General features: G+C 42.5%; 2 protein-coding genes across 2 annotated transcripts in view; both read right to left on the reverse strand.

Moving 5' to 3' along the window:
• Nucleotides 1-15574, reverse strand: part of PLBD1 (phospholipase B domain containing 1) — an 86546-nt gene that overhangs the window by 58642 nt on the left and 12330 nt on the right. Inside the window, exon 2 of the mRNA XM_043882377.1 lies at nt 4823-5042. Within this exon, the coding sequence (XP_043738312.1) occupies nt 4823-5042 (220 nt within the window). The remainder of the gene's footprint in view (nt 1-4822; nt 5043-15574) is intronic.
• Nucleotides 8394-10143, reverse strand: LOC122680725 (hyaluronan synthase 2-like). The gene has a single exon (XM_043882376.1). It carries the CDS (start codon nt 10050-10052, stop codon nt 8394-8396), a length of 1659 nt encoding a protein of 552 aa, XP_043738311.1. The 5' UTR covers nt 10053-10143.

Below are 15574 nucleotides of genomic sequence, written 5' to 3' on the forward strand. Positions count from 1 at the left end.
CCCAGAACCCAGCACAAGTGTTGGCTGCATGGAATTCACTCACCCAAGCTGGGTAAACCCTGAAGAAGTCATTTCTGCAGCTGCTCCAGCAATGCACGAGATCAGCTGCTTTGCTAAAAACTAGAGCAGGCCAGGTCCCCACACCCTCATCACCATTCTTTCCAGAAAGGTCTCATGACTCATTTTATTAAAAATCAATCTATGGCTGTTTATCAGCTTTTACCTCATTAGTGAGCCATCAGAGACTCTTAATTTGCAACTCTTAGGGAGCCACCCCAGTAGAGTTTTAAAAAAAAAGGGGGAGGGGGTGGAAATTCCATCTGGCCAAGGCTGCTAGACAGGGCATTACATGGAAACAGGTAGCTCACACTTCTGATTCATCTCTAATAAAACTGGAACAACAACAGGATTCAGTTCAACTTAACAAGCCTGTTACGTAAGTGCTGGTGGCAGAAGTGCTGTGCTGGGCTTCTGGGGTATGCACAGATGAAAGAGGGGGACCCTGTCCTCAAAGCACTAAGAGATGGTGGAGGAGAAGGATGGGGCTTTGACCCAGTAGAAATGGAATCAGAAAGAGCTTCATCAAGGAGACAGCGTCTGAGACGGGTCTTGGAGGTTGAGCAGTATTTTGATCAGTAGAGATGTGAAGAGCAGCATCTGGCTCTTAGGAATCATAGCTTGAAGAATTGCTAGGAAGGGGATGTGCAAGAGGTGGAAGGAGCATCACGGCACAGCTCACGGGCGCATGTGAAACGCGTGGTGCACCATGCAGGGAGGGGGTTCCTCGGGGGACGGGGGTGAGGCATCGAAAGAAGAGGAAGAACAGAACATGAAGAAGAGCAAACCAGTGAGAGAAACCCCAGAAAACAGGGAGTGCCTGCTCTAAGCTGGATGTGCCGCTGCTCCACACGAGATCACCCTGCAGAAGCAGCGCAGGTAGACGGCCGTGAGCTTCAGCATAGAGAATTGATACAAAGGGTTGGACCCAGGAGAGTGTTGCAAAAGTTCAGAGAAGCAGCAAATTGCTGAATGCTTCAAAGGCCATGATGGAGCATATGAGGATATGTCTTTGCGTTTTGATTTGGTTTCTTGAATATTTCATGTTTCAAATGATATTTTCCGAGGTCGTCAAACCAACATCCTTGTCTATCTCAAGTCGTTCATCCCATGATCTCCGACCTTGCGCACACCTCTGCCCCCAGGAGGTGCAGGAGGCTATAAGGAACACTCCATTTTAAAAGTGGAAGAAAGTGGCGGGCCTATACCTTCCACTGCTCCTGGCAGCTGCATGAGCAACTCTGTGAAATGAGAGGGAAACAAGACAGCTCTTTCTTCTGGCCTCTGGCACAAACTCACCTTCTCTGCCCTGGCACCAAGGCTGCATCTGGGTACGTGGGACTGTACTTTGCAAAATAGTCTCCAGCAGTATATGTTGTAAGTGGATGAAATGATGCCTGGGTATAAAGATGCTATTGCTTTTCATATGACTCCCCTTGTGTAGCTGAAAACAAAAGACTCTAGCCTGTGACTTGTTTCTCCACCGCTGGTCCGTGGCTACAGTCCTTCCAGAGGGTTGATATTTTAAGCTACTTCTGCTTTGCTTCAGAGAATGCTCGATACTTTTGCTCGGAGGGAGCCCCACGGCCTCCCTGCTCAGCTGAGACAGTGCATGGAGCGCTTACTGCTGCAGTCCTTCTTTGATGGGGCCTTGGGTCTAAGAGTCTCAATTCCAGGAAACCTTCCAGTCGCCACTCACCAACCACATCCCCCTGCCCCTCCCACCCTACTTCCCTGCCAGAGTTCGTGTCTCTGTGAGCCCCAGTTCTCTACTTCATTTGGCACTTTCTCCAAATTAAACTCTTGCACCACAGAATGTGTACTAAGCCTTCACCCCCTGGACCATATCAGAGAGGAAGCAGGTAACCACTTCCCTCTCCTCCCTCTTCCCCAGCCCATTGCCAGGGGTCTGTTTGATGCTTGCTGGACCATATCCCATGGCTCTGAGCTGTGAGCAAGGCACAGAGCCTTGGAATGTGTGCTGATTCAGAAATTCCCTTACTTACTGAACTTCTCAGTAATGCAGTCAGAATGACAGCCTCTGAAAGGAACTTATGGGAAATGCCCTTCTAAAGATGGTTTTGGGGGACTTCCCTTGTGGTCCAATGGTTAAGAATCTGCCTTCCAATGAAGGGAACACAGGTTCGATCCTTGGTTGGGGAACTAAGTCCGTGTGTCACGTGAAGACCCAGCATAGCCAAAATGTACATTGGAAAAAATAAATAAAAAGAGGGTTTTGGTTATAATTTAAAAAAAAATAGTAGCATATATTTATTTGTTTGGTCACGCAGCTCATGGGCAATTCGTTCCGTAACCAGCAATTAACCTGGGCCCTCGGCAGTGAGAGCACAGAGTCCTAACCGCAGGACAGCCAGGGATATCCCTTGGTGGTAATTCTTCCTCCTCCTCCTTCTCCTCTTCCCTGTTCTGTTCCATCCTTCCTTCCTTCCTTTCCTCTTTCCTTTTTGTCCTCTCCTTTCTCTCTTTCTCTTTTTCTTCTCCTTCAAACATACAAATATTGATCTCACTCTTCCATCTACCCTCTTCCACCCTTTATCAGGCAACTTCCTGCTCACCAGCATCTTCTCGGGCTCAGTGAGATACAACAAGATCCCGCGCAGAGCAAAGCTTCTCTCAGATTCCTGGTACCACCCACAGGGGAAGCCCATCATGAGCAGCCAGGGAGTTTCCACAATCACAAATACTGATGGAGATGAACAGAGAGGCTGTCTTTCCAATTCAAGAAACCTCTGCTTGAAATAGAGAATGACCACCGTCAAATGAGCCTCTACCCAGAGCTTCCATGACATGGCTGCCATCTGCCTTTTTAAACCAGATGTCCCTGCTTGCTCGATTGGAGCCTCCACTCCTGGTCACTGTAAATGCAACTTATTCAGACTCAGTGCCTTTCTTGAGGGCTCTCTTCTGTTACCTTCCACCTTGAATGATTTTGGCTAAGTCTAAGGTTCTCGTGCTTGACCCACCACTCACTGCTTCCACAAAGCCTCCGTTGGCTGCTCTGGTCCACCGGGGTGCCTTCCTCTCAGACTCCCATAGGATTAATGATTAAATCACTTTTCATCTGTTTTCTGCAGCAGAAATGCTGCCGAGAATTTCCCAACGTTTCCTCAAGGATCCTGTGATGAGTGAGCTTCCTAGGCTGGCCCCTCCCTCACTCCTGATCCCTGGTCCCCAGGCTGCTGCTACAGGATCCTAGGGAAGGCGGATTCAGAGTCTGAAATCAGGAGCTTCTCTAGGGGCTCAGTGGTAAAGAATCCATCTGCCAATGCAGACAGATTCCATCCGTCTTCCATCCCTGATCCAGGAAGATTCCTCAAGCCGAGGGGCAACTAAGCCCATGTGCCTCAACTACTAAGCCTGAGCCCTAGAGCCTGGGAGCCCCAGCTACTGAAGCCTGAGGGCCCTAGAGCCTGTGCTCTGTAACAGGAGAAGCCACCACCAAGAGAGTAGCCCCTGCTCACCACAACTAGAGAGTAGCCCCTGCTCGCCGCAACTAGAGAAAAGCTTGCACAGCAACGAAGACCCAGCACAGCCAAAAATAAAAATTTTTTAAAAAAGAGAATGCAATGAGAATTCAGTGGATCCAGAAACAGATAAGGATTTGGAGGGAAAAAGAAAAAAGTCTGGATTGTTACATGCAGAATAACAGTTTTAAACATGTTTTTAAACATCGTATTCACTTTATAGTTTTCTACATCTCCAAATAGAGAGTTCCCTACTAAGGGGACTTGTATGGCAAGGTAATAAAAATTTGGTAGAACGATAAAAACAGGAATTTTTAGTTTAAGGTTAAAAAAAAAAAACAGCCAGAGCCCAGTAATTAGCCATTCAACATTTGATATAATTGCCAGCACTTAGAAACAGATTAAGACCAGCACTGTGTTTACTATGAGTAAGGCTGCAACAGGGGAAAACAAGGTTTGGTTAAATTTGCACTCAGCGATCTAGGTCACAGAGCATAAAAAGAAGAAAGCCAAGTTCTCAAGATATTTTATATCAAAGGGAGAATGAGGCTTGTTTAAATAATTTGCAACTTTCCTTTCTCCAAGGAAGAGTTCTCCAAAAAGGATGCATCATGATTGCATTATTATAACTACATTTTTGTTATTTTCATTAGACAAAGGAAGAACTCAAGAATCAAACAACAATAGAACATTCATGTTAAGACATCAAAATTTCAATTTTTGATTGAATCTTTGCCCACTTGAAAGTATCATTCTAGGACAGTTGAAAATAAATGCTCTTACATTTTATTTTTAATTAATTTTTAATTAACCCTCTCTGTTTTGTGCTTCTCAAAGAGCCACTCCATCTCCCTTTGCTTTCTCCCTGACAATGAATGACTAGTGAGATGAAATGGCTTAGCTGTCTTTACAACAGTTTCATGAGAGGGAAATGTTTTAAATGTCACAACTGGGAGCTTTGCTCCTTCTAGGCAGGCATGACTATAGATACAAATGTAATTGTGATTTTTTTTTTTTTTTAACTTTAGGCCATACTGCACAGCACTTAGGATCTTAGTTCCCCGAGCAGGGATTGAACCCAGGCCCCTTGCTCGGTGTCTTAACCACTGGACTACCAAGGAAGTCGCTGTAAATGTAATTCCGATGTTTCTATCATCTGAGAAGGACCACGGTGACTTTTCAATTCTAGTGTACAATGCTAGGAAGAAAAATGTTACTGCTGAAAAAAAGAAAGGGACAGAGGTTGCCTTGCAGTTCTCTACCATGACTGGGGTACTTACGGGGCAGTGAGGTAACCCTCCAAAAAGCCGGCGGCAAACATGATGATCTCGTTGCTCAGGGATCGAGAACCATACCCTGCTTTGATCTCCAGGATGCCCCAGCCTGTGGTTTTCACAGAGTTGTTGTAAAAGCCATAGGCATCCCCATTCCTGTCCAGGACATTTTTGACTTGTATTCTCTTCTCGGTAGGCATCCAGTACGCAGTTGCATAGTAGACCCCTGGAAGAAAAAAAAAAAGGAATAATGCTAGGATGTCACTGAACTGAGTGGCTGATGCCTTTCTTTTTCTGTGTAACCAACAATTCTAGCACATCTGCTTTTGAAGAGTCATTCTATTAGAGTTGGGGAATCTGTCACACCACAGTTTGTCCTTGTTATTGTTGTTTAATCTCTAAGTCGTGTATGACTCTTTGCAACCTCATGGACTGTAGCCCACCAGGCTCCTCTGTCCAGGCAAGAATAGTGGAGTGTGTTGTCATTTTCTTCACTGGATCTTCCTGACCCAGTGATCAGACCCAGGTACCCTGCATTGGCAGGAGGATTCTTTACCAGTGAGCCACCTGGCAAGCCCTTGTCCTTGTTACAAATGGGGAAAAACCACACCCTTGATCAAAGGCAATGAGCCTAGAGCACAAAGAACCAGGTCAAAGGTAGGGGTGTAGTTGGAGCATCAGAGAGGGGGTCTAAGTGCTTCAACCTTAGGGATGGAATTCTGGGTAAGGCAGGAGCTGGACCTCTCACCCTTCTTGTCATTCAACCAAGAATAAGATCTGGGATTTCCCTGGTTGAGAGTCCACCTTGCAATGCCGGGGACTTGAGTTCAATCCCTGGTCAGGGAACTAGTATCCCACATGCCTTGAAACAGGCAGGCCTGTGCTTTGCAACTACTGAGCCCAAGTGCTGCAACAAAAAAATCCCACATCACACACTGAAAACCCTGCATGCCATAACTAAGACCCAATGCAGCCAAATAAATAATAAAATAAATAAATATAGTTTTTAAAAAAATAATAGGGTTCAACCCTGGTCTGAAGCCCTTTTCATCCCCCTCAATAGTTGGGCCAAAGCATCCACATTCTCTCACTTTCTACCCTATCTCTCCTGCTTAATTCTTTTGTTTCTTATCAAAAATATTTTATTTACAAAAAATTCCATGGAAATACACTGAATAATTGCTAAAATAAATTCGGGCAATTCATTCAATCTTTTATAAGAAGGAGAGAATTTGACACTTGAATGTTACTAAGGCAAAGAGTCGGACACGACTGAGCGACTGAACTGAACTGAAAGCTTAACTTAGAACATAAATAGTTGGAAAGGCAAACTCAAGGTTAGTCTCACTTAATGACATGGTCTGTTTGCTTCCCACAAGCTCTCCAATCACTGCAAGTATACTTTGTAGAACATTATGAACCTTTTTGTACTCTGAAGGTAGGCTGTGCAGTTTTTTTCTTAGGCAAAATGGATGGAATATAGGTGTCTGCATAAAAAGGAAGCAGAAAGGCAGAAAACACATGGTTGAACACTTTTCCACATTTCTGCTTCATCACAATACTTTTTATTCAGCTCTTCATGTGTTCAATTGTGCTTTTAACACAGGTCTACAGAGCACCAGCTACAAGGCAAGATGGGTCATCTCTAAAGTCAAACTGGATAAATAAGATCCCAGAGTAGCTAAATGAACCAGGCTGAGGGTACCTGGTCCATCAATTTTTTATGTGCCAATTCTTGATACAGCTATTAATATTAAACCTTGATACCATGTCTACTATGTGAACATATTTATGTAGGACAAGAACAGAAGAGATGAAGCAATTATCTGTATAATTTAGAAAAAATCTTTCCTAGAAAGTTAAATAATAATAGGTAAAGCTTGATTCTGCCAGTTTTGAATCTATATGCTTTATCCTTGTTATAATTTATCCTACTCACCCATATAAATCTCATGGACATGAGTTTGAGCAAACTCCGGGAGACGTTGAGGGACAGGGAAGCCTGGCATGCTGCAGCCCATGGGGTCGCAAAGAGTCAGACACAACTTAGCGACTAAACAACAAAGTGAACTTTAGAAAAAAAAAAAAACTTTGGGAAAAAAAAAAAAGGTAGGTGAAATATGTTCAACATATGGACAGGATCCAGTGAATACAGGTCACAGAACAAAATGATGAACTGTACTGTATTTGTCCAAATTACACAGATAATTTTTCCCACTTTGCTTCTTCATGGCCTGGAAAAACACTATGAGAATCTCCAAAGACTGTCTTTGACATGTAAATTTCATCTGTTGCTGGATACCTAGTGCTTTCTTTTGAGAACAAGCACTCGCTTTTTTTTTTTTCAATCTTATGAAAAAATTGCATTTTTCTACCCCTTTAGCTTTGCTTTTCAAGGACTTCTTTTTGGTACATGTAAGTGTGAATTTCTACTTCCAAAGTGTGACAGATATATTGGCCTTTTCTAAAATAAACGAAGAAAGGGACTTCCCTGGTGATCCAGTGGGAGTGGTTAAGACTCCTTGTTCCCAATGTAGGGGGCCCTGCTCAGGGAACTAGATCCCACATGCCTCAACTAAAGATCACATGTGCTGCAATGAAGTTGGAAGATCCCGTGGGCTGCAACTAAATAAACAGTTACAAGAGCTCCCAAATAAATGAATATTAAAAAATGAAATAAATGAAAAAAGTTAAAATATTGAAAGTTTAAGCACTTTTTCACAGAAATAAACTATTCAATTTTAAAGGTAGAAAGAAAGAAACACTTTATTCTTTCTATCATGAATAATATCAGTCAACCAAGCTTCACATTTTGGGTAGACATTTTTCAAGTATGAATTTTTTCAGAACCTCTTTTATTTTAAAAAAAAAAAAAAAGGAAGAATAGGTGAATTTTGGCAGAGGAGTAAAATATAAAAATATGCACAATTTGTTTTAAGATTGGCATACAAACTTTTAAAACAGTACAATTATATAAAAGTATGGCCTGTAAAATATCCTTTGGCATTTCACTTGGTAGTTAAACAGAAAAATTTTCTAAAAAAAAAAAAAAAAAAAAATAGCTATCAACACAGTCCATAAGTTAGGGTTGTATATGTTGAAAGAAATTTCCCTTGAGTTTCAAAATCCTTTTCTTCCATAATAACTCAATGGACATGAGTTTGAGCAAATCCAAGGAGACAGTGAAGGACTGGAAAACCTGGTGTGCTGCCATTAATGGGGTCGCTAAGAGTCGGGCACAACTCAGCTACTGAACAACAACCCAGGTAAGTCATCATTAGTGAGGTATATAGGGCAGAACACTGTTAGGCAAACGGAAGGAAAGAGCACATGAACAAAGAATTCTTCCCATTTTCATAGAAATATTAGGTTAAATCTGAGTCATCCTTCTTGGTGTGTCACTCTACTTTGGCAGAATTAAAATAAGCCCATACAAATGTCTTTGTTCAAGTCCCAGCAGCAGCGATATGTCTCCTTTGGTGGCATTATTTGATGCCAACACACCGTACAGTCCCCTGGAGGGATGAAGATTGTGTGCATGTGTCTGCATCTATAACTGCAAACACCAAATGTAAGATCATACATCAAGCGCCATGTCGTACTGTTGTCCCCTCCTCCGCCTGCCACACTTCTTGATGACAACCACATACAATGTCAAAAACAGGACCCAGTAGCATACATAGAGCAATGTTCCTACAATTATAACTGTCTGTTTTGATTCTGAAAATGGCTTTTTAGATTCCATATAAATGGTGAAAACCACACCACCCAGGAGGATTGTGAACCAAACTGTTACGGGGATGAGTCCTATGAAATTAACAACAATGGTCTTCCTTCCAGAAGTACCCCACCCAGCTTTGTTAATCGTCGCAATTGCAAACATCTTGGCGGGAAGTAAACTTGACATGTATAACACTGAATAGAGGGACATAAAGACCATAATGGTGTTTCCTCTAAGGCAGCTGGCAAAAGATGATTTTATGAGACCCACTAACTGGACAGTTAACAAGAAGAGGAGTATGTTCCAGGTTTTACCCCTGTAGAAAAGCTGGATTACTGTGGCAATGAGAAAGAAAGGGAAGAACCCAGTGATGACGGCTTCATAGGTCATCCACAGGTGATGTTTGTGGAACCACATTGCATTGTATAGCCACTCTCGGAAGTAGGACTTGCTCCAACGGGTCTGCTGGTTTAACCACCTGAGATATTCCTTAGGTGTTTCAGTAAGGCACTTGGATCGAGCTGTGTATTTCGTTGCATAGCCCAGACTCAGCACTCGGTTCGTTAGGTGCCTGTCATCTCCAAAACTACAGTGGCTGCCCATAAATTCTTGATTGTACCAGTCTTCCACAAATTCCTGCAGTAAGGAGTTTCGGTACATTCCCAGGGGTCCGCTAATGCACTGGACACACCCAAAATAAGACTGACAGGCCCTTTCTATGTTAAAAGCCATCCAGTATCTCACGCTGCTGAGGAAAGAGATCCAGGAATCATACTTGTTTAAAATCTGGACATCTCCCCCAACACCTCCAACCATGGGATCTTCTTCTAAAACCTTTACCATCTCCACCGATGAGGCAGGGTCAAGTATGGTGTCTGAATCACAGACCTGTACATAATCCACACTCCGTCCCAGTGCTCTGAAAGCCGTGTACATGACTTCTCTTTTTCCACCCCATTTTTGCATGATACAGATATTCTTGTTGGACAAGACCAACTGGGTGACATGTTGTGAGCTCTCTTTATGTGACTCATTTTTCTCACCAGGACCCTTCATGTGGAAGTTGCTCTTCCAGATATACGTGGCTGACATGTCCCTGCCCATGACTTCACTGAAGATGTCCATCATGTAAAGGTCATCTTCTGAGTTTCCGTCTATGACCATGACAACTTTAATTCTGGGGTAGGTTAGCCTTTTCACAGATTGCAAACATTTCCGTAAGTAGCCTGGATCTTCTTGATACGCGGCAATGCAGAGAGCAACAGTTTTGTTCAACTTAACAGGGGTTTCTAGAGATTTTTTCATTTTCCGGTGTTCCAAAAAGGCAAACAGACTTTGGATGATGAGGTGTGATACTAAAACTGCACCGTATAGCCCAAAAGAGAAATAGTAATTATCCGTTTGGAAAAATTGGTAGCCAACAATATAAGCAGCTGTGATTCCAAGGAGGAGAGAAACTCCAAAAAGTGTGGTTCCAATTATTCTCAGGATACATAGTAACCTCCCACAGTGCATCTTGTTCGGCTCTGGGTCATAAAGTTGTCCTCAGCCTGTCTGTCCTGGAGGGTCGGCGGCAGGCAGTTTCCAAAACTGAGCTAATAGGAGATCAGATGAATTTGAGACAATGGACCAAAAAAAAAAAACCCAATTTTAAACACATTTATAAAAGATTGAGGAGTTTTTTATTTTATTTTTTAGTTCCCCTCCCTTAATACTAGAAAGTCTCTTCTCTCTTTTGTATTTAAAGAAAAAGAAAAAAAAAAAAAGGCCTGGTGAAAACTCAACAGAACCGAGGAAGCGTAGAATTGGGAGAAAGTCTTTGGCGGGGCCTGGTTCAAGTCCTGAGTCAGTGGGTTGCTGGAAGCCAGGTCTGTTTAACTCTTTTCAGATGCCTTGATTTCCTCCTTCTGGCTGTTGCCTTTCTGCCTCCTTCAATGGAAGAGGTGTCTCCTGCTTAATTCTTCACAAATGACATTAGATTCCTACTTTGTAGAAATGATAGAAACTATCACCTGTGGATTCCTCAAGTTCTTGATAATTTTGTGAATTGATCCTCACAGCTCCTGTGTCCATCTCACCCTTCTTGGTCTCCTCCATCCCTCCACCCATGTCCTGGGTCCCACCACTTTCCTTAAGTGGCTCTCACTTTCATGAGGAACTTCACTGCATCCTGTATCTTCTTGCTCCTAAAGCTTGTACCCTAAAGCTCCCTCTCTGCAGTGGCTCATCCCCATTCAGGTTACCGTCTTGCAGCTCAAAGCTAACCAGCCATAGCAGCCCTCTCTGGATCACAAATGAAATTCTCGAATCCTAACGTCACATGAACTTCCAAAAGCATATGACCCTGGTGACCACTTATTCTTAAAGCTCTTTCCTCCCATGGTCTCTGGAATAACAATCTCCTGAAGCACCGCCTCCTCTACTTGCCTTTTCCTTACTTTTCCCAGGAGTTCCACTTTATCCCCAACAGCACAATACCTTCTGGATGATTCCTTTAGCACTAGGAATTAAAAATATCCAAAGCAAAATTCATATTCTCTTCCAATCCGTCCTCCACCCTCTGCTTTCTAGCTTTGTGGTCTTTCAGCCTAAAACCCAAGTCCATCCAGGTCTCCTCTCTCCTCCACAACTCATATTTAATCAAAAGTTCCTAAATTGCTCTCCTATTAGTAAGTGCCTCCTTAGCTCTTCCTTTCTATGCTAGTTAAAAAAAAACAAATTTATTTGGTTTTGGCTGTGCGGGTCTTTGTTGCCGCACACAGGCTTTTCTCTGGCTGTGGCAAGCAGGGGCTACGCTCTAGTTGCGGTGCTTGTGTTTCTCCTTGTGGTGGCTTCTTTTGTTGCAGAGAACAGGGTCTAGGACGCTTGGGTTTCAGCAATTCCCACACACAGGCTCAGTAGTTGTAGCTTCCGGGTTCTAGAGCACAGGCTCGGTCATTGCAGTGTACAGGGTTAGCTGTTCGCAGCATGTGGGATCTTCCAGAACCAGAGATCAAACCTGTGTCTCCTGCATTGGCAGGTAGATTCTCTATTATTGAGACACAGGGAAGACCATTTCTATGCTAGTTTCAATATCACAACTAGTCTAAACTATGAAGAGGCCTTTCCCCCCCCAAGGTCTCTGACTTTTAATCCATTTTTCATACTTTGCCAGAGTGACCTTTCTAAAATGCAAAACTAATTTGTTTACTTGAATACCCCCAATTGTCAATGGCTTCCACTTCCTAGAATTAAAATTCTTTGACTTATCCTCTTGGGCCTTCATGACCTGGTTTCTGCCTCCCTATCTAGTTGCACTCCACGTGATCTCGAAACCATTACACACAGTTCTCTGGCCTACCATGAGCTGGTCCAACACCTCTGACTTTGCATATGCTGTTTCCTCTGCCTGAGATTTTCCCCCTTGTTGACTACCGAGTAATCTCAAAACAGTTATTTAAGACTCAGGAAGCAGCACCCCCTTTATAGGGACTGACTCGCTCTACCTTGTATGGAGGTCTGTTGGTCTAATGTAACTTACACATCTGCTCCTGCTCCCAGCCTATGAACTTGTTTCCTCAGCACCTAATACTGTGTCTGGCCCACAACAAGTACTCAATTTTTGTTGTTGTTTAGTCGCTAAGTCATGTCCGACTCTTCTGTGACCCTGTGGATTGTAGCCTGCCAGGCTCCTCTGTCCATGGGATTTTCCAGGCAAGAATACTAGAGTGGGTTGCCATTTCCTTCTCCAGGGGATCTTCCAACCCAGGGAATGAACCCATGTCTCTTGTATTGGTAAGTGGATTCTTTACCACTGAGCCACCTGGGAAGCCATAGGTATTCAATAAATATCTATAAAAGGGAGGAGGACATAGGAAGAGAGCAAGATGAAGAAAAGAAATAGTATGTACAGCATTCATTTCTCTGCCTCCGAAACCATCACACAGCTGCTCAGGTTAAAGAGAAACTTTATATTCAGGTCATCAGGGAGGTGGGAGGAGGCCAGAGTGACTCAGATTCTGGGCTGCGACTCAGCAGATGGGTATTGTATCATCACTGAGAGTGGGAGCAGAAGGGAAACACGTCTGGGAGGGAGCATATGTTTAGTTTTGGACATACTAAGTTTTTAGTGGTTAAGATACTAGAAAGCTCAGATACAATATTTAAATATGATTATCTGCTTTCAACATTCAAAACTGACTCAGTATTTTATTTATTTGGCTGAGGCATGTGGAATCTTTGGTTGCAGAATGCGAACTCCTAGTTGCAGCACATGGGATCTAGTTCCCTGACCAGGGATCGAATCCGAGGCCCCCTGCATTGGGAATGCAGTGTTTTAACCACTGGACCACCAGGGAAGTCCATATATGTATATATATATATATATATTTTATGCAAAGACTGTCTATGAAATGAGCACTAAAATTAGAAACTTAATATTAGAGCATCAATGGCACCTTGGCCCAACAAGGTGATAGACTGGGACTCGGTCAAGCTGTGCTAATCAGCTAATGTTATAACTGTTAAAGAAAGATCTTGAGCAGGAAAATCACTTTATTCTCAGTCAAGTCATGACCATAATGGTGGGCTTTGTTTAAAAATGGTGAAGTGGACCCAGAGGAATCGGGTGGAGAGGGAGGTGGGAGGGGGGATCGGGATGGGGAATACATATAAATCCATGGCTGATTCATGTCAATGTATGACAAAAACCACTACAATATTGTAAAGTAATTAGCCTCCAACTAATAAAAATAAATGAAAAAAAATTAAAAAATAAAATTCTTATTTAAAAAAAAAAATGGTGAAGTGGAAGTAATGGCAGTGATAAACATAGGCAGGTGCAGACTACCTATTCACCAGGTTTCTGGTGATGAAAGAGAGTCTAATTGTTACTGAGTCAATTGACCACAGTTGGATAATTGTGGGCAACATCCACAGAAAAGTCCTTTCTGCTCCTCCCAAATATAATAAATATGCTTTCCAAACTGATCTTGGACCATGAATGCTACAGCCTCAGCCTCTTCCCAGCTTTTCTCCTGCATTCTCGTCCACCCTTAGCACCAGTGAACTTGGAGGGAAATGAGAAAGGATGGCTGTTTCACTGTTACTGGTACTACCCCTTTTTCTTACCACAAATAACAAACTTCTGCAAATCTGTGCTTTTTTGACATTCATATGCCCCCATATAAGGGAAAAAAATTTTTTTTTACCCAGTCCTCAGGGGAATTCAATGAGAAAAATTTGCTGCTAACACACTGACCAATTTAGCAAGTGCTTTGAGAATTAAGCCAAAATCTGAGTTTCTTGTGCTACCTCTAATTGATGTCCTCCGTTCCTCAGTGTTTTCTCCATATATCAACTCTTCCCGGTTGTCCAGTCTCATGCATTTAAAATTTTTTTTTCTTAAATACTTGATTAGTTTAAGCCTTATGCTTTTCTATTAAAAAAAAAAAAACCCTCCATGTTGTGAAGTGACTGGTGTGGAAACTGTAATAGCAAAAACGTAGAAAAATATCACATAATTCTAATCTCAACCATGCTCTATGCAGGCTCTGTGAAGGTAGGGGCGACTTTTGCTTATGACCGCATATCCTGGGAATGCTAGAGCTGGCACAATAATGTTTCTGTGATGGATCTAGATTACATGTGTGTGTTCCTGACCCCAAAGTGAAATTTATCTGAACATTCACAGAAGTTAGTCTAAAATAACTCAAGTCGTTATGTCCTTAAGCTCGGGTAACAAGCCTAGAGGACGTTCAGATGCCCAAGGGGCAAATGCCATGTTCGTGAAAATGAGACTTAAACATTTCTAACAGCAACATCCTTAGAATCAATGCACTTGATAAATATTTATTGAATGACTGAGAATATTACTTTCTAAAAAAGTTTTTCCTTCCACAAATAAAGATGAAAAGAAGCCCCATCAATTTTTGATTTCTCTATGTAAAAACCCAAACATCCAAATTGAATTTCTTTTCTTTACCTATGTATTCTATTATTTTCTATAAGTTAATTGTTTTCAGTTGAAAAAAAAATTCGTCACGCTCTTAGAATTTGTAAAACAGTCAAACATGGCCGAAATCACTTTTTCCCATAGTTGGAACCTAAGTCTGCTAGCACTTCATTTATGAAAGAGGAAGCGGTGTTCAACCCTGAGCAATACAATTTTCCCCTAATGTAGTCAGTCAGTTAGATAGAGGGGAAAAAGAAACATGAGAAAGCAGAGCATGTCAGAGAAAATATAAAAGCAAAATTGCAACTTAATCTATTCAGATTAGTTTTAGCTAATAGTTTACTATGATCCTCGAATTGCTTTTCTCTTTCATGTTCAATGAGCACAGTCACTCAGCTTCCTTCTCTGTACCCTGGCTTTGCACCTTTCCTTCTCTGAAAGGACTTAAAGTAAATGCATACCTGGTTTTTAGATTTGCTTAGTCTCTTCATCAGAGTCACTAAGAAAATAACTAATGAATAATCAATCTCCAGGCAACAAAATCCTAAGTTGGTATTTTAGCTCTCACTCTCTCCAGAAATCAGAGCCTGGGATTCTGGATGGAAAGAGAACCATTTGGCGAGGTGCTCCACAGAACAGGAGTAGGGGGCTAGGAGAGGGGAACACGGAGGGATGGAAAGCAGCAGGGTGCATTTCAAGATGGTCCAAAGAGGTGTGCAGAATAAGCCTATGAAGACCACACCCCAGGGATGGAAAGAGGGAGCATTTATCCACCCACTCCCATCCTGCGGAGGTCAAAGGTGGCCTTTGACCATTCCCAGTTATGCACATGCTCCAGAGCTAAACAGCTATGATTTCAGAGGAGCTCTGAGGTAGAAAGTGGGGGCTCTTGCAGTTTGGCTGAGGTGAGGTACCTCAGCTTATCTGAGTGAAGCTAGAATAAAAGGCAGAGTATGAGGTGGGTTGAATAATGTGTCTAATACACAAAGCAGGTTGAAAGGGATTAGTTAAAAAAAATAGCTTCAAGGAAACCAAATACTAGTACATAAAAACGCTGCAGATTTCCTTGGCTCTGGAATGATCTCTTTCCTTCACCTCCTAGAAG

This window comes from Cervus elaphus, chromosome 22, assembly GCF_910594005.1.
Source record: "Cervus elaphus chromosome 22, mCerEla1.1, whole genome shotgun sequence".
NCBI classification, from domain to species: domain Eukaryota; kingdom Metazoa; phylum Chordata; class Mammalia; order Artiodactyla; family Cervidae; genus Cervus; species Cervus elaphus.